This window comes from Poecilia reticulata, linkage group LG4, assembly GCF_000633615.1.
Source record: "Poecilia reticulata strain Guanapo linkage group LG4, Guppy_female_1.0+MT, whole genome shotgun sequence".
In the NCBI taxonomy this organism is placed as follows: domain Eukaryota; kingdom Metazoa; phylum Chordata; class Actinopteri; order Cyprinodontiformes; family Poeciliidae; genus Poecilia; species Poecilia reticulata.
In genome coordinates this window covers 20,132,140-20,150,382 of record NC_024334.1, presented here as the reverse complement: position 1 = coordinate 20,150,382, position 18,243 = coordinate 20,132,140, and the positions used below count along the sequence as shown (strand labels likewise).

General features: G+C 42.3%; 1 protein-coding gene across 2 annotated transcripts in view; it reads left to right on the top strand.

The window, feature by feature from the left end:
- usp24 (ubiquitin specific peptidase 24) overlaps nt 1-18,063 on the top strand; it is a 36,971-nt gene extending 18,908 nt beyond the window's left edge. For both annotated transcript variants that reach the window (XM_008407388.2, XM_017304535.1), the window contains exons 33-66: nt 823-1,045; nt 1,154-1,316; nt 1,402-1,563; nt 1,904-1,974; nt 2,070-2,230; nt 2,934-2,995; nt 3,128-3,319; nt 3,399-3,513; nt 4,698-4,842; nt 4,949-5,068; nt 5,163-5,288; nt 5,360-5,458; nt 5,568-5,650; nt 5,727-5,868; nt 5,978-6,097; nt 6,977-7,191; nt 7,715-7,839; nt 7,932-8,073; nt 9,235-9,385; nt 9,473-9,568; nt 9,657-9,760; nt 9,863-9,976; nt 11,455-11,662; nt 11,764-11,853; nt 12,006-12,108; nt 12,197-12,315; nt 12,402-12,515; nt 12,602-12,667; nt 12,753-12,819; nt 12,917-12,995; nt 14,220-14,295; nt 15,996-16,082; nt 16,206-16,316; nt 17,811-18,063. In XM_008407388.2, the coding sequence (XP_008405610.1) occupies nt 823-1,045; nt 1,154-1,316; nt 1,402-1,563; nt 1,904-1,974; nt 2,070-2,230; nt 2,934-2,995; nt 3,128-3,319; nt 3,399-3,513; nt 4,698-4,842; nt 4,949-5,068; nt 5,163-5,288; nt 5,360-5,458; nt 5,568-5,650; nt 5,727-5,868; nt 5,978-6,097; nt 6,977-7,191; nt 7,715-7,839; nt 7,932-8,073; nt 9,235-9,385; nt 9,473-9,568; nt 9,657-9,760; nt 9,863-9,976; nt 11,455-11,662; nt 11,764-11,853; nt 12,006-12,108; nt 12,197-12,315; nt 12,402-12,515; nt 12,602-12,667; nt 12,753-12,819; nt 12,917-12,995; nt 14,220-14,295; nt 15,996-16,082; nt 16,206-16,316; nt 17,811-17,873 (4,114 nt within the window). In that variant the 3' untranslated portion in view covers nt 17,874-18,063. The remainder of the gene's footprint in view (nt 1-822; nt 1,046-1,153; nt 1,317-1,401; nt 1,564-1,903; nt 1,975-2,069; nt 2,231-2,933; nt 2,996-3,127; nt 3,320-3,398; nt 3,514-4,697; nt 4,843-4,948; nt 5,069-5,162; nt 5,289-5,359; nt 5,459-5,567; nt 5,651-5,726; nt 5,869-5,977; nt 6,098-6,976; nt 7,192-7,714; nt 7,840-7,931; nt 8,074-9,234; nt 9,386-9,472; nt 9,569-9,656; nt 9,761-9,862; nt 9,977-11,454; nt 11,663-11,763; nt 11,854-12,005; nt 12,109-12,196; nt 12,316-12,401; nt 12,516-12,601; nt 12,668-12,752; nt 12,820-12,916; nt 12,996-14,219; nt 14,296-15,995; nt 16,083-16,205; nt 16,317-17,810) is intronic.
- Nucleotides 18,064-18,243: the final 180 nt, after the last annotated feature.

The following is an 18,243-nucleotide window of genomic DNA, read 5'->3' as shown; positions in this document are numbered from 1 at the left end:
TATATTGCCCAGTCTGTCAATTCGATTAAAAGCTTTTCCTGGATGGTGCTGTAAGTTTTCCATTTTTTTGGATTTATGCTTTTGTTCCTCTCTTCCTGTTGCAATAGAGGTAAAACAGACTGAAGGCTTTGGTTGTAACATTGTGCTATGATTGTTCTGATTGTTCTGATGATTAATTATTCAATCAGATTATGAAAAATCAGCACATTCTGCAGATTTTCAATTTAACAACGTACGCCTCTTTTTTTTTACGCAATATTAGAGATGCATTAAAAGATGCAAATAAGCAAATAATTAAATTACTTGAGTTTTTTTTCCATCACCGAAAAATGCATTGTATTTGTGAACGCTTGATCATTTGTAGCACAGAATGCATCTGCAGCTACAAAATATACTGCACTCATCTGTTTATTATTTTTTTTAGATTAATAATTAGACTGTAAAAGGTATTGGGGGGTTTTTGGCTTGCTTTTACAGAATTTGAACTAGGTGAAGCTAACATTCCTGACTGTGTTGTTCTTTAAGCAAATAGATTTTTTTATTACAAGTTTGTATATTCCAGTTAATGATTAATCGGTTACTAAATTAGCTGGTGATTATTTCAGTAGTTGATTAATCACCATTAATTTGATTAATCGTTTCAGCGCTAATGGATCATAAGCGTGTCTCCAACAACATTGCTGACATGCTGTAAACAAAAAGCTGCATCCTTGCCCATCTTAACTCAAAGCTCATGTAAATATGTGTTGTTGATATGTGTGACGATGTATTTTGTAGCACCACTTTCTGGCTAAACTATCAGACTTTTTATGTTTTTTGCAGGTTCCTCCTGGTTGGTCAGAGTATGCCGATGGCTCTGGACGATGACGTCATCAGGGACGGCGACGCGCTGTCGTCCCGGCCGTTCCGTAACGCGGGGCGGACGGGTCGGCAGCTGTCGCTCTGCGGGACCCCCGAGAAGTCCTCCTACCGGCAGATGTCTCTGTCCGAGCGCTCGTCCATACGGGTGGAGGAGATCATTCCTGCCGCTCGCGTTGCCATTCAGGTGCTGGACTGAAACCTTTTCCCCGAGGGGGAAAAAAAAAAAGCGTATTTTGTCATACAGAATGCAGTTTTCTTTAAGTCCACTTTTTTTTTCTCGATGCTTGTCCAGACCATGGAAGTCGGGGACTTCACCTCCACCGTAGCCTGTTTCATGCGTCTCACCTGGGCTGCCGCCGCGGGCCGCCTGGACCTCGTTGGCAGCCAGCAGCCAATCAGAGAAACCCACAGCACGCTGCTGCCGCAGGGAGTCCGCACCAGAGTCAGCAGCACTGGTGGGGAGGAAAACTGTTAAAAAGAAATGTGTCTCAGTAAGTCTGATAAGCACGCTTTGTGATACTGTTGCTCCTGCTTCTGCAGGGAGCAACTGCAGCTCCAGCAGCGAAGGCGAGGCCACCCCGACAGCGCTGCATGCTGGGATATGCGTCCGACAGCAGAGCGTCTCCATCAAGGACGCCATCATCGCTCGCGAGGCTCTGTCGCTACTGGTTACCTGTCTGCAGTTGCGCTGCCAGCAGATGTGTAAGAGGCTCCAGTGCATTATCTCAGTCCCTCCTTGAAGATGCGATCGCAGCCCTTAATGCAAGTTCACTCCCTGTGTTCGTAAATGCTGCAATTTTTCTGTGTTTCCTTCTTTCCTGACCAATCACAGCAACTCTGCTGAATTCTGGCCAGTCCTCTGAGCCTCCTTCTAATTTTACTTTCTGTTTTACGATATTTCTTGGAAACCCATCCTGCAAGAAGGTTTGCAAAAAGCACTTTGAGAAGTTCGCATCTTCCTGGAGGGGACTGAGTTGTGATGCTGCAGGCTTTGGCAGCTTAAAAAGAGACTTTACACCCTGTGTTTTTTCTCTCTCTACAGCTTCATTTTACAACCTTCCCTCTGTCAGCGATTTCATTATCGATATCCTGCTGGGCTCTCCCAGTGCTGAGGTAAACCGCGCTCTGAAGAAACTTCAAAAACAGAAAAAAAATCGTTTCTGCGCCATCAGGGAGATTATAAAAGTTCTGCTTCCTCCTCCGTTCAGATCCGCCGCGTGGCCTGCGATCAGCTGTACACACTGAGTCAGTCCGACACCTCGGCCTTCCCTGAAGTCCAGAAACCCAACCTGTTCCTGCTCTCGGTCATCCTGACCGCCCAGCTGCCTCTATGGAGCCCCACGTCCGTCATGAGAGGCGTCAACCAGAGGTACCAGAGCAAGAAACACGGACAGAACCTCAGAACACTGTAGACGTTTAATGCAGGGCTGCAACCAGTGATTATTTTAGTCATTAATTGATCTATTATTAATTTATTATTATTATTATTCTGACGAGTAAAAGAATGGTAATACATATTCTGCACATATTTTTACTTAAGCCTTTTATTTTTATGTAATATTAGAAATATGTTAAAAGATGCGAATAAGTAATTCAGTTCCTTTTTTTAAATAAGAAAATAAACATTTTATTGCCTGAAATGTAAGGCCTGATCTTTGATAGCAAAGGATGCAAATACATCAAAACAGTGTAGAGCCGATCTGTTGATTATTTTTATGAACTAACCATTTAATAATTAGATAGCAAAAGGTGCCTAGTAGATTTTTTTTTTTTTTTTTACATTATTTAAACCGGGTGAAGCTAAAATTCCCACTTGAGTTTTACTTAGAACATATTTACAGACAAATGTTTGTTGTTTTTTTTTTATCTTAAATTCAGAATGGTTTTTTTTATTTTGTTTTGTTTTTTTGGCCTAATTGCTGTTCTGAGCCTGCTGTTCTTTTAGCAACTGGCCTTTTTTTGAGTATACTGTTAACAATTAATCAAATCCTAAATAAGTTGACGATTACTTCAATAATTGATTAATCACGATTAATTTGATTAATTGTCTCACGTTGACTCCTTTTCCTCAGGTTACTCTCCCAGTGCACTGAGTATTTTGACCTGAGATGCCAGCTTCTGGATGACCTTACCTGTAAGTGACTTCCATCAGACTAAAAATAAAACAACAAAAATTGTTTTTGTTTGTTTTGTTTATTTTTTACCAGATTAAATAATTTCTGATCGAAACCTCCCCTACTTGCTTATCTCTCCCGATCTGCCTCAGCCTCAGAGATGGAGGTGTTGAAAGTGAGCGCGGCCAACATGCTGGAGGACGAGATTTCCTGGCTCGACAACTTCGAGCCCAGCTGGAGCTCAGAGATGGAGACCAGCGAGGCAGATAACATCCTGCTGGCAGGACACCTCCGACTCATCAAGACCTTGCTCTCTCTGTGCGGAAATGAGAAAGAACACCTCGGTTAGTGGACTCTGTGCCCCAGCGATGCTCGTCTGCAGTTCAGTGTTTCACGTGACGTTTTGAAACTCTTCCTCTCCAGGTCCGTCTCTGATCCAGCAGCTGCTCGATGACTTCCTGTTTCGCGCGTCTCGTATCATCATCAACAGCTCCAATCCGACGCCCTCTCCAGCCCCGAGCCACGATTTCCACCCAAAGTATGAAAATTAGTTAGATTTCCTTCTTCTTCTTCTTCCTCTTCCTTTTCCTCCTCCTCCTTTTTTTTTTGACTGACAAAACACAAAGGAAAAATGAGGGTAAAAGAATCTTCTTTTGTTGTAGACTAACGATTTCATTTCACATCGATATATTTGATTTGAATTTTCCAATAATTGGCTCTGATTGATGATTGTCTGAACTTTTGTTGAGTAAAAATTAAGAACTGCCACCATCTCCATCCAGCCTGAAAGCAAATCTACCAATCGGACATGTTCCAATAAAAATCTGACAGTAATGCCTCAGCATATTACTTTGAGGTATAATTAGGGTCAACCTTGTAATTTATGTTATTTTTATTTACGGGTATTCAAGCCCCTAACTCTGTCAAAACCCCTGCAGTAGCTGTTTGTCTCTATTAGCTTTCAGCAGTCCTCAGAAAAAGCACCAGAAACTAAGATTAGCAGGTAAGAACTAACAAAGAAAAGAAGGAAATGTGCATCGAAAACCTGTTTGCTGGTATTACAGAAGTGATGCATTTGATTAAGTTGTTAATCTAAGCCTTTGGGTTGAAATTTCTTTTATTTTTCATGAAATTACATGTTTCGCCACTAGTTGGCAGCAGAGCTCATGTTGGGCTCTAATCTGACAAACCACACACCTCCTAACAAATCACCATGTACTTCACACATTTTATTTTACAGTCTGTATTTTACAGAATACAGACTGTTATTGTTGACTGTTGTTATGACAAAAATGGCAAAAAAAAAACAGGTGCAAATGTGCAGTAAATGGGGAAACGAGCTGCAGACGCTTAAAGAACGAAAAACCAAAAAGGCAACAGAAAAACAACGCAAACAAATGAAATGCTGCAATAACAGAAAACAGGAGCAAAAATGATCACGCATACACTAAAGAAATGCTATTTGATTGCATTTTAGGGAATAACATTTTCATTTTCTCATTTAAAAATTGAATTTAATTATTTGCTCATTTGCATTTTTTGCATTTCTAATCTGTAGGATTTTTTTTTTTTTTATCCAATTAATTGATAGAATTACCAGTTTCTAAGATATGTGTTGGTTGCATGCAGCCTTCCTGAGAATCGGCAATAAAACTAAAAGATGTGTGTGCGTGTGTGTGTGTGTGTCTGTGTGTGTGTGTGTGTGTGTGCGTGTGCGATCAGGTGCAGCACGGCCAGCAGCAGACTGGCAGCCTATGAGGTCCTGGTGATGCTGGCGGACAGCTCGCTCTCCAACCTGCGGCTCATCACCAGGGAGCTCCTGTCTATGCACCACCAGTCGGATCCGTCGCTCTGCAAGGAGTTTGACGTAAGATGGCCCCTCCAAAAACACTCAGAAGGGGAGGGGGGGAGGAAGGAAGGAAGGGAGTTTACTACTTGCTTATATTCACCTTGTAACTCGCGTCTCTCGCCAGTATTTGCCTCCCGTGGAAAGCCGGTCGGTCTCTGGTTTCGTCGGGCTGAAAAACGGCGGCGCCACGTGTTACATGAACGCCGTGTTCCAGCAGCTCTACATGCAGCCCGGCCTGCCCGAGGTACGCTGACCCTTCTTCCTCTGCCGTTTTAAATGTCATCCCAGCACAGCGAAGTTCGTTTCAAACCGCGACCCGTGTTTGCGTTGCATTTAAGGCCTTCCTGTCCATCGAGGACGACACAGACCAGCCTGAGGAAAGCGTCTTCTACCAGGTCCAGTCGCTGTTCGGCCACCTGATGGAGAGCAAGCTGCAGTACTACGTGCCAGAAAACTTCTGGAAGGTAACGTTTACGCCGGAGATCGGGTTTTCCCACTCTCGGTCGATACACGCTGACGTCCAAACCCGCTGCAGATCTTCAAGATGTGGAACAAGGAGCTGTACGTCAGAGAGCAGCAGGACGCTTACGAGTTTTTCACCAGCCTGGTGGACCAGCTCGACGAACATCTCAAGGTACTCCACACGCAGCATCAGAACTCGACAGAAGAACCAGCAAAAAAAATAAATCTATATCGTATTCACGTTTTGAACAACCTAACTCTCAAAAACGTCTTTCCTCCAGAAAATGGGCCGGGAGCAAATCTTCAAAAACACATTTCAGGGAATTTATTCCGACCAGAAGATTTGTAAAGATTGTCCGCACAGGTTGGAGGCGCAGTCTCTGTCTTTACGAGCTTTTCTTTTTGGTGCTTGAGATGTTTATTAATGTTTCCGTCCGCAGATATGAGCGTGAGGAAACATTCATGGCCTTGAACCTCGGTGTGACTTCCTGTCAGAGTTTGGAGATCTCATTAGACCAGTTTGTCAGAGGAGAGGTGCTGGAGGGCAGCAACGCTTACTACTGTGAAAAGTGCAAGGAGAAGGTTGGTGTTTCGCCCTGACCTCATTGACTCTGCAGTCTTTCTAGACTCTGAAAGGTTTGTGTGTGTGTGTGTTTGTGTGTGCGTGTGTGTGTGTTTCTTGTCTGTGCAGAGAACCACAGTGAAGAGGACATGCATCAAATCTCTACCCAGCGTTCTCTGTATCCACCTCATGCGATTCGGCTTCGACTGGGAAAGCGGGCGATCCATAAAATACGACGAGCAGATCAGGGTAAGAAGATTATTTTATTTTATTTTATTTTTTACTTTAAAAAGGCGTCTTAGACTTTAAAAAAGAAAAGAAAAAACTTCTTTTGATTTTACCACCGGAAATCTTCAACTTGAAATTTTTGGATCCTTAAAATGTCTTAAATTTGTGTATATTAAAAATGTTAAACACGGATCTTAAATTTTTGTCGTGGTAGGATTATGTAACCTTCTTTATTTTTCTGTCAGGCAAAAGTTTGAGTCACCCACAGACATTTTTATTGCATCCTGTGACTTAATGTTGTTGAGGCTACCGCTAATTAGTTGCTAATATCCCATGTTAGCTAGCTAACTTCTTTTTTGCATCTATCATGGATAAGTGCAGATTTCTTGCCACCGGCTCTCTTCTGTTGCCAGCCCATGCAATGCTAAGTGCATTCTGTGCAAAAAGCTTGGCACTACAGGGGTTAAGCCTGTAGTGTGAGAAGAACTAATCTGCTACCTGTAGTGACAAGCAGACCGCAGAAATATCACGGTTTTGTGCCTGTGGCGTGGCTACAGCTTCCCAGGAAACTCAGTGCTGCTACTACTGGCACTGATCTAAAAGCAGATTTTTGTGCGACACAAACTCTGAAGTCAGAGATGTGACACCTATTAAACACGATGGTCAAGCACCTGTTGAAAATTTTTATTTCAACAAATAATGGAGAGAAATACAGCTGGAGGAGGAGAAAAGGAGGAGGAGGAAGAAGATTAAAAGCAATTTTAATCGTCACCTAATGTCGTCACCTAAACGTCTCCGTCTTAACTTTCACTCATGACGGTCTTAAAAAGTCTTAAAGTTGAGTTGGTGGAAGCTGCAGAAGCCCTGCTGCTCTGTGACCCGGCTGTGTGTGCCTTCCAGTTCCCCTGGGTGCTGAACATGGAGCCCTACACCGTGTCCGGGATGGCCAGGCAGGACTGCAGCGGGGACGCGGCAGAGGGACGAGGCGACGGCTCCTCGGGAGGATCCCCCAGGAAGAAAGTTACAATTTCAGAGAACTACGAACTCGTGGGCGTTGTGGTCCACAGTGGCCAGGCGCACGCTGGACACTACTACTCCTTCATAAAAGACAGACGGTGAGGCTCTGGTGGTGGCAGAGTTTAGAAAGTCCCGCCTGAACGCACCGTCAGCGTTCGTGTGGGCTGCTTTAGGTTGTAAACCTCTCCAGATGTTTGGCTCTGGAAGACAAGAACGCTGATTGGGGTAGTGGATGATAACGAGGCCACAGATGGCTGAGGATTACATGCAGATCCTTTTAAACATGAGTTTGTCTTAACCGTAATGACTTTTTCCATAAAACGAAGAAAGAGTTAAATCAAGAGACTAAAAACATTTAGCCAGAAACGACAAGTTTCTGCTAAAATATATATTTGACAGGGAAACATGTCATTGTGTTACAGTTAAAACGGTGTCAATAGTATGTGTCTACACGTATCATAGCAGTATAAAAAATAATAAATTTATACTGCTTTATGCATTAAGTAGTGCAATTAAATTATAATCAAATAATCAAATATAGTATTTTGATTTTGATTTGATTTCAGTGCAAAAAAAGACCTTGTGATTGTTTTTACTTTTTTATTATTTTGCTTCTTGCAGCGGAAACGCTCGTGGCCGCTGGTATAAATTCAACGACAACGTAGTGGAGGAGTTTGACATGAACGACGAGACTCTGGAGTACGAGTGTTTTGGCGGAGAGTATCGCCCCAAGGTCTACGACCAGTGTAAGTTTCTCCTGATCCTTTTCATTCGTTTTTTGTTTTTCAGTAGAACGTCTTATATGACGATAAATAATTTGAGGAAACCTGATTTTCAGCCAACCCGTACCCCGACATGCGACGGAGGTACTGGAATGCCTACATGCTGTTTTACCAGAAGATCAGCGACCAGAACTCGCCTGCCCTGCCGAAGAAAAGCAGAGTCAGCATCATGAGGCAGGAGGCCGAGGATCTTTCCCTGTGAGTCGTCGCCGTGGTTTCGCCGGTCGCCGTCGTAGCATTAGCCAACATTAGCCGCTCTGTGGTGCAGTGTTAGAGAGCTGTGAGGGAAGGATGACATGGCTGACTTTTACTTATTTTTCCTAATTTTATGACATTACAACCACAAGATAAAAAATAAAAAAGCATCTCCACTTGATTCTGCCGTCACCATGTTTCATAATGAGAAATGGTTATTGAGATTAAATTACACACAGATGGATGTGAAGGCAACTCGTTGCACCGTATTTTATTTAGAGGTGTCAGAGTAATTCACACGAAAGTTTTCAGTTTAAAACCTGACAAAATGTGCAAAAGTAACGACTTTCGCAAGGAGATGTGACTTTGAAGTTTAAATTGTATTTCCATCGAGGGGCATCAACAATTTTCTGCTCGTCTCCCAGACATTAAGCTGCTTAAAACTGCAAGAAATATTGTTCATATGCGGTAACTGTTACAGAAACATCCAATAAAGATTAGACAGACGAGAGGGGAAACGATTAATCGGATTAATCACGATGAATTGCGATTAATCAATTTTTGAAATAATTATTAGTAATTGATTAATCGTGAACTGTGATATTCAGACTTTAAAAAAAAGACCATTTGTAATTAAGTAATTAAGCCAAAACTGAAAAACAAATAAAATAAAATTTAATTCAAGATAACAAACAAAACCTTCTTTGTCAATAAATAAAAAAATTTTTGCAGAACTCTTCAGACGGCAGCTTTAGTTTCACCAGCTTCAAATTCTGTAAAAAAAACCCCCAGATAAAACATGTTGCTGTTTAGTTTTTAATCGGTTAATCCAAATAATAATCAACAGATCAGCTCTATGCTGTATTGATGCAGACAAAAGTGCTTTTCTGCTTATCTGCAAGTATTTTTAGCTACAATTAATCTAGAAAATAAAATATTTGTTTTCTTCTTCATAAAAGGAATGAAATTATTTATTTGCATTTTTAATGTAGTTTTGCTTTTGTATAAAATTAGCTTATGTGGCAAAATGAAATAAAATGAAAAATGTGCCCGTTTCTTTTAAAAAAAAAATCAGATTAATCATCAAGAGAGTTCGATTACTAAAATAATCGCTAGCTGTGGCCCGAGACACAAATGGCTTTTTTAATGCTGCATTGTTGCCAGGTCTGCCCCGTCCTCCCCCGAGGCCTCCCCCCAGTCCTCTCCTCGGCCCCCGAGGGCCAACAATGACCGCCTCACGCTCCTGACGCGCCTGGTCCGCAAGGGCGAGAAGAAGGGCCTCTTCGTGGAGAAGATGCCTGCCAGCATCTTTCAGGTGAGAAACGCCTCAGCCTGACGGGTCAGTCACGTCTGGACGTTTTATGGCGCTTACGCCAAGATTCCCTCTTTGTGCGTTTTGCAGATGGTCAGAGACGAGAATCTGAGGTTCATGAGAAACAGGGACGTTTACAACAGTGACTACTTCAGCTTCATCCTCTCCCTGGCTTCGGTCAATGCAGTCAGTGTCTAATGAGGAAAACTCCACAGTTACAGATTGTGAATAAAACTTAGTATTATACAATAATCAAAACCCCCTTTTTCCGCAGACAAAACTGAAGCACCAAGACTACCAGCCCATGGCCAAAGAAAGCCTCCAGCTGGCCGTCCACTTTCTCTTCCACACCTACTTGCACACCAAAAAGAAACTCAGGTAATCGACCGCCGGCACGTGCGGCAACGCGTTTCTGTCCAGAAGTAGAGGAGCGAGCGTAAGAGAACTCGGCGCAATTCACATTCAGCGCGTCTCCTGCAGGGTGGACACGGAGGAGTGGATGGCAACGGTGGAGGTGCTGCTGTCCAAGAGCAGCGAGGCGTGTCAGTGGATGGTGCAGTTCCTGGTCGGACCAGAGGGACGAGAAATCATCAGGTCGGTTACCGCCTGAGGAGGAGGAGGAGGAGGAGGAGGAGGAGGATGATGATGATGATGATGATGATGATGATGATGATGATGAGTTGTTCAACAGATCTTTATCAGACTAGGTGGTGCTAGAACACTTGTCCTTTCTTCAATGTTGTCATTTTAATTATTAAAATAATTTTGTAAAAGGCACTTAAAATTTATCCTGGTTTTGAGTTGATTTTAGTTTTTGTTTTATTACCCCCTGTGTTCATGTCCATATGGAGCCCTTCATCAGTGTTCACTCCTGTGGGTGTCTTGTAGAGCTGAGAAACTTCACATCACAATATACACGTTTCATTGATAATTATTGATTAGCTTTGTGTAATTTAAATATCAGAAATGAGTCCAAACTGATGGCATGATGACCTTTCCTGTTTTATCCTCAGTTTTGAGACACGGTGGCGAAACCTGAAACTGCTACTGCGGTAGTTACTCAACAGGTTGTTGCTAGGTAACCACAAGTTACTCAGCAGGTTGTTGTGAGTGAGTTAGTTGATGCCACCTAACTTTAGTTAGGTGGCATCTAACTAAAGTTAGATGATGCAGAGGCATCTAACTTTAGTTAGATGCCGCTTTGCGGACTTTAGTCCGCCGCTTTGCTGGCGGACTAAAGTCTTTCCTCTGCCTACATCCCCCAGAATGCTGTGCAGCTCTGGATTGGCATTCAGGGAATTTTCTGTATGTTGAATATTGACTATTAAATATCAACATCTATTGCAATATATATTATTAATTTATTGACAAGCCCTAGTCTTTAGGGTATATATACACATGTACAATTGTTCTTATTTGTTTTATTTGAACAATCTGATTTGTTTTTTAATGAGATAACTTCAAACACAAGTGTGTTTATTTTCTTATGAGTGTGTGTAAACTGGCAGTGACATTATAATCTGGAAGAGGCAACCAAAGATCTGCCGGCAGTTCCGCGTGCCGCGCCAGGTGCCCTTTTAAATATCTGTGCACACCACTGCAGACCGTTTACATCCGCCTCCTGCAGCTGTAGTTGACATGCCAACACGCTCAATAGAATACGAAATCCTCACTCTGTCTGCATCTGGAGTCGGAATGTAGCACTGGCGTCTCAAAATCGCTCGCGCGTGCGTGGCTCTCGCCTCCTGGTTGCCGATTGGCTGAAACAACAGGCCCGATCTCTGGAATGTAAACATCCGGAGCCGGAGGACAGTTTCCTGAAACACGGGGGGGGTTTTGTAGAGAAAAGCGTCAGGGGTTTGACCGTCCTACCTTGTAATCATGGGGTGATTGTTTTAGTCACACGCGCGATTGGCTGCTGAGCATCGCATGTTGAGGCGCCGGGAACGCCTTCTGGCAAACGGTGCCAGATTCTGGAATGCGTCCTCAAGGCCAAAAGCAGTAAAACAGAAAGAAGGAAGAAAAGAAGAAAAAAAGGGATTTCTGGCTGATTGCTGACGTCTCTGCTGCAGGGTTTGCCTGCTGGAGTGCAGCGTTCGGGAGGTGAGGATGGTGGTGGCGTCCGTCCTGGAGAAAACTCTGGAGAGCGCGCTGCACTTCGGAGACCCAGGCCTGGACAGCCTGACCGACGCCTTGCTGTCACTGCTGGACAAAGACGTTCCTGAGAACGTGAAAAACTGTGCCCAGTACTTCAACCTCTTCAGTAACTTTACCCAGAGGGTAAATCTTTACTGCAGTGTGAACTTTGAAAATATAAGTGAGATAAAAAATAATAAAAATAAGGTCCTCACAGAGAGTTTTAAAAGTTCCTGTCTGTTCAGGGTTGCGGTCCCTGCCAGCTGCTGTTGAAGCACTCCGCCTACCGTCGGATGCTTATCTTCCTGTTGGGACCCAACAGGCAAAACAACCAGGTATTACTGTCGTTGGTAATTTCAGTTCTAAAATATTATGATGTTTGACATTTGCTCCAACTTCCTCTTCTGCTGCTGAGCGACGGAAGCTGTGTAAAATGTTTGGTTCAGGGTTGCAGTGCGTCCTAAGTTGACTCTTGTCGCTCTTCCAGAACCGGCGGTGGAGTCCGGCTCAGGCCCGGGAGTTCCTCCACCTCCACAGCAGCTTGGCGCTCATGACGCTGCACTCTGACCTCAGCCCCCAGCGGACCCTCGGTGAGCCACCATCTGGTTTTCAAATATCTACATTCCTTCGTCTCTCGTCGGACGGTCGGTTTTGATTCGTTTTGCTCCCCCTCCGTAGCTCCTGGGGGATCCAAGCTGCCCACGAGTAGCATCCACTCCTCCGGCCCCCTCCTCCCGCTGCACTCGGACATTCTTGCCTCTCTCTTCACTCCGGAGGGACAGCCTTACCTTCTCGAGGTTAACAAATCATATTTGACTTTGCTGAATTGATCCAGAAAGTGTGAAGCTCTCTTGACTGATGCGCTGCTGTTTTTCCCCTCCAGGTGATGTTTGCGATGCGCGAGCTGTCGGGGCCGCTGTCTCTTCTGATAGAAATGGTCACCTACTGCTCATACTGCAATGAGGGCTTTTCGCTGGGAGTGCTGCAGCTACTCAAGGTACGCAATCTTTAAAGAAAAATAAAAAGAAAGAAAAAAAATCTGACGCCAATTTAGTAAATATTGACGTAAAACCTTTAAAACAGAGTCAGATGGAGACGGCTCCGCCTCACGAGCTGAAGAACGTTTTCCAGATGCTGCAGGAGATACTGGTGAGCGTCACTCTCGTCACTTTCGTCACTTTCGTCGCCGTTTGGTTTTCGTCCGCGTTAACCTCCAGCTAATCCTTCATCTCAGGTTGTTGAAGACCCTCTGCAGTCCCAGAGGCTCAAGTACGCCTTTGAGTCGGACAAAGGCCTGTTAGGTAAGGAGGGGCGGTCCTGGTCTGTTGCCATTTTCTGGTTTAACGTCACGACGGAAAGCGTCGTAGGAAAAACTAACGCAACGCTGTCGCCTCTCAGCTTTGATGCACCAGAGCAACAATGTGGACAGCAGGCGCTGCTACCAGTGTGTGAAGTTCCTGGTCACACTAGCTCAGAAGTGAGTATGCAGTGGTTCAAGCTAATTATTATAGTTAGACAGATGTCCTCTTTTAAAAAAAAAAAAAGTTTAAAGACAATAGGGTAAAATTGGGGGTACCATGATTTCTTTTTTACTTGTGAGGAATTAGTTATTTTCCTGTGCACAGCAGCAGCTGATGGGGGCGATACTCAACTCTTTGCAATAGGGCTGAAGCAATTTGTTGTATTAATAGTGATTGAATTGATTTCTTAAAATAATTAAAATAATCGACAACTAATTTAGTCATCAATTAAATATCTGCAGGAGTATACAGACGCTAAAATGTGCCATTTTCTGACAAAAACAAAGCCAACACTCCCAGAGCAGTCATTAAGCCAAAACTGTACAAAAAACATAAATATGTTCTACCATATTTACCATAGTTTTAGCTCATTTAAAATATGTCAAATTCTCCTTTGGGCACCTCCAGTTATTTATATATATTCTCAAAGGGTTTATTTAAGTATTATTTCTTATTTATTCAGCTGCGGATGCGTCCTGTGCTCCATTATTGCATTTTAGCCTATAAAATGTTTTTTTTCTTATTTAGAAAAACTATAAAGTTATTTCTTTATTGCACTTTTTTTGTTTACATATTTTTAATGGTGTATAAAATGAGATTAGGTGGTTAAATGAAAACTGCAGAACTTTGTGTCGCATGTAGTATGTGGTATTTTCTTTGGCCTTATATTAAAAATGACGTAAAACAATTTTGCGAGGCGTGAAGCCATAACTTTTTTACAATGTCTGCACATCTTCATAAGTGTAACCAGCCGCTGATTTACTGTAGTGTTAAATAAACAGCATTCATCACGTCTATTGGCTCCCTGATCATCATCCTCCATCTCATTTTGCTACATTAGCATTAGCATTAGCTCGCACGGAAAAAGAATCAAAATTAACCAGTGGAGGGAAAAAACATCCCCAATTGAATGAATAATACTTTTCATTAAGTCACTAGTGTCATGTTTTTTTGACGAAGAAGTTCCTGGATTATTATTATTATTATTGTTATTATTGTTAAGTGTTTTTCAAGAAGTTCCAACAGAAACAGACCCACAGCATCACAGATCCTCCGCCGTAGCTAACAGTACTTTTCCACATATTTAACCAGATCTACCTTTGCTGCTTGTTACTTGTCTTGAATTATTTTATATGAAACTGTATCTGAGTGTCCATTTGTTATTTCGTTTTTTTACACAGGTGTCCTCCAGCCAAAGATTACTTCAAAGATTTGTCTGGCCACTGGAGCTGGGCCGTGCAGTGGCTGCAGAAAAAGGCAGGCTTGTTGAATCATTCTTACAGAAAAGTACAATAATAGGATTTTTTTTTTTTTATTGCTCTGTTGGAATCTCTTCCATTTGTTGTGGTTTTGTTCGAAGCAAACAGGAACTGAGAGGAAACTTTTACATTAAACCAGTGGCTCCAACTCCAACTTTAGACTGATTCCTGCAAATTAAATCGAAGTTTTTCTTCCCTGAGCTTAAATAATTTCAGCTTAGGCGAATTAAAATAACTCATAGCAGCACATCATCCAGCAAGAATCTTTATCTTTAAAGATATATCCGACTCAACAGGAGAGTTTGCTTTAGTTGTGGCCCAACGCTGGCATGTTTCTCTCTGTTTTGCTGTGACTTATTGATGATTCATTTTATAACAAGGTACAGCGCTGGTGCAGTTAATGGCGTGTCGCTCCTTCTGCTTCAGACTGTTGGCGCTTTGCTTCGACCGTCATAAAATGCAGTGATTAGTTTTTTTTTCAGCGTGAGCAAAGCATTGAAGAGCTGCTGCAGTCGCTCTTATGCTGTGAATTTGATTGTAACGCATAAAAAGGTTTGGATTTAAAGCAGAAAACCGGATTTCATAAAAACAAAGAGTGGTGCATCGGCTATAAATAAGTTTTGCAAGACATAAACTGCCAAGACTGGTGGAGATCGTTGGGAAATGACTTCACGTCCTGATGGATTTAAAATAAGAACAAATTGCATCTTAAGAATGGGAGAGTTTTCCTCGACCTTGATGAGAGACGGCGGCACCGCAGCAGGAATTAAGTCGGGTCAGGAGGTTCTGGTACTGATCATTTTAAATATTAGTATAAAACTGTAAACGGGGTTCGTATGGGTTCTTGAAGACACTCAAATTTCAGTAATGTCCTTGAAAGTGCTTGATGTTCAGACTTCAGAGTTTTGTAATAAAGCCTAAATTTGGAAAGTGTTATTTACAGTAGAAGCCAGATATTTAAAGATAATAAAAATACTTTTTTTCCACTGTCTAAAGTTAAATAAGACCAAACTTCTCTTGTTTTTGGCTAGATAGAATCACCAAATTTATGGCTCAATGCCAGTAAACCGATCTGGAGCATCTTTTTATTTATTTTTTTCTTGAACCAGTCAGATGTAGAGAATGTGAGAGACATTTCAAAACATAAAATTTAGTTATATTTTACTTGTAGAATACAATCACAAGATATTATTAATAACAATCATAAATTATATCATAGTGAATAGAAACTATCTTTTTTTAATTCATTTGTATTGTTTTTATCTCCAAAATATGGTTCTGAAAAAGTTTGAAAATTTACCATAAAAATCCTAGAAAAGTGCTTGAATTATACTGTGGGAAAAGTGTATGAACCCCGTGTAAAACATTTTATTTTAGTTCTTTATATCTCAGTTTGACTTTTTTCTAAAAGCTGTCATTTGGATGTTTTTTTTTTTTGTTTTTTGGACTCGTCTATATTCCAGTACTTGTTTCTTAGTCATATCTATCATCTCAGTGTGATGCACAATTTAGCTAAACATCCAGCAGCTGCTAATTTGCCACAACGTTGGGCGTCGTGCTGCGTTCAGGTCCCGCGTGTTCGCCTTTTGTGCTGAGATTATTTCTGCTTTAGTTGAAATGAAGCAGAGTTGTGCGCGAGAGAGAGAGAGAAAAATGTAAACATTAATGTATGAAATCCTTTTCTTTTGCTCGCTGCAGATGACTGAACATTACTGGACTCCCCAGAGTAACGTCTCCAATGAGACGTCCACCAATAAAACCTTCCAGCGCACCATTTCTGCACAGGTACTCACACGCATGACCGTACAAAACCTCATCAGCAGTCACACCTGCTCTTCTGCTGCCTTGTCAAACCCATGTCTGTGTGTGTGTGTGCGTGCGTGCGTGTGCGTGTGTTATCACCTGCAGGACACCTTGGCCTACGCCACGGCATTGTTAAACGAGAAGGAGCAGTCGGGCAGCAGCAACGGCTCCGACGGCAGCCCGGCGAATGAAAACGCAGAGCGCAGCCTTCGACAGGTAGTCATCATCATCATCATCATCAACAACAACCCTGCCGGCTGCTCAGAGCAGCGGGGCTCTGAAAATGACTCATGCTGTGACAGCGGCTCACATTCAGCTCACACAGCCAGGAAGAAGAGGGGAAACAAAGGAATAAAAATGGCTCAGCTCACTGGCTTCAGTGGAGAGATTAGAGGAGGCCGATTGTTTCCTCCTACGGTTGTTATTAGCCGCGGATTGAAAGCCGTTTTCTTTCTTCTGACTCTTGTCAGCATGCCTACACAGGATCGTCGGGAGGTTTTTTTCTTCCTCTTCTTTTGGTATGAATAGAACACACAATGAGTGGGTTGGATTGAAATTATAATCCTGGTGTCACTGCCTAGCTCCTGGAGGCTTTATTATTGTTTTTCAATTCTTGCCTTCAGAAATAGAAAAACGTATCCGCGCTCCTGGAAGTTTTAAGTTTTATTGGGGTTTGACGTGAAAGCGACTCAAAGGTGATTTTCAAAGACAATTCGTCACTAAGTCTGACACAGATAATTAATTGCATGATCAATTAAAATTAGCTCAATAATTTCGGTTCTGATGAGTTACGATTTTTGAAGGGCACTTTTGTTTACAGAGACTACAGAATCCGTTTTATTTGTGGTTTTTGGTTGTGTGTGGTTTTTATTTCCGTTTTATTTGTTTTTTGTTGTTTGTTGTCTTTTAATTTGAATATTTGACATGTTTTCCTCTTCCAGGAGGAGTGTTTTGTTCGAAATTAGAGTTTATTCTTCTGAGAGGGCAAACTTGCATTATTATGCTATGGTTAATGTATTACTAGAAAATGGCCTCGAAATAACAATATTATCATTTATTGCAATACTTTCTGGGACGATTTATCATCTAGTAAAATTCATTGTAACAGGCCTTGTAGTTGCGTTATTATGCCATTGTTCATATATTACTTGACAATTGTCTCAAAATAACAATATTATCCTTTTATCGCAATAATTTCTGGGGAATTTCATTGTCTGGTAGAATTTTTTTTAGTGTGTCAGACCTCATTGTTGCACTTTAATTAGAATTGGAGTAAAGCGGACTTTCACTTCATGCCACACCGCTACAGTTCTTGGTTGTAAATTTGTGAGATGTTACAGACAACCCTTAATCAACCTACTCTTCATGAGATTGTCATACAGCAAGAGTACGTCAGAGGCTTATTCAGTACCGCTGTAAAACAGACTGCTACAGGAAATCCTTCCTGCCCAGAGCTACTAGCACCACTTTGAAAAACCTCAGATAATGAGCTACAGCATTTTAATCTCCCTTTGTGATGAACTATTATTTTTATTTAAATTAAACATTTCAAGATTCTACCTCACTGTCGGGCTCTACTTCAATCGGTCTCTACAGAACTCCGACTAAATACTTTAAAGCTGCAGAAATCAATAAATAAAATGTATGAATGCTTTATCGAATAAGTTGTTCTGTGAAGACGTTACATTTCTGCCTCCTTCTCTCCCGCAGGGCTCAGAGTCTCCCATGATGCTCGGCGATTCAAAGAGCGATCTAGAAGACGTGGACTCTTAACTCCTCCGGCTGGCGGGAAGACTCCGGCGGCGGGGCGGCATCAGGTTCCAGGCGGCCGGGTCGGAACGGGCTGCGCTGTGCCTCCGATTGGACAGGACTCTCGGAACTCCACAGGAAGCCAATCAGGACACTTTTAACTCGGTCGCCAGGGCAACCAAGCAGCTGCGAATAAATCATGAATTACTTCCTGGCCAAGGCGACAAATTATCATTAAAACGGGGCACAACAGCCGATCGGGTCGGGAACAGCGCGCTCACGGATAACTTCAGTTTATCCTTTTTTTTTTTTTTTAATTCACTCGTAACGACGTGGAGTTGGAGGACGGGCTCGGGTGGTGTTTTAACGACGTTCTGCTCATGTTTGCCAATGT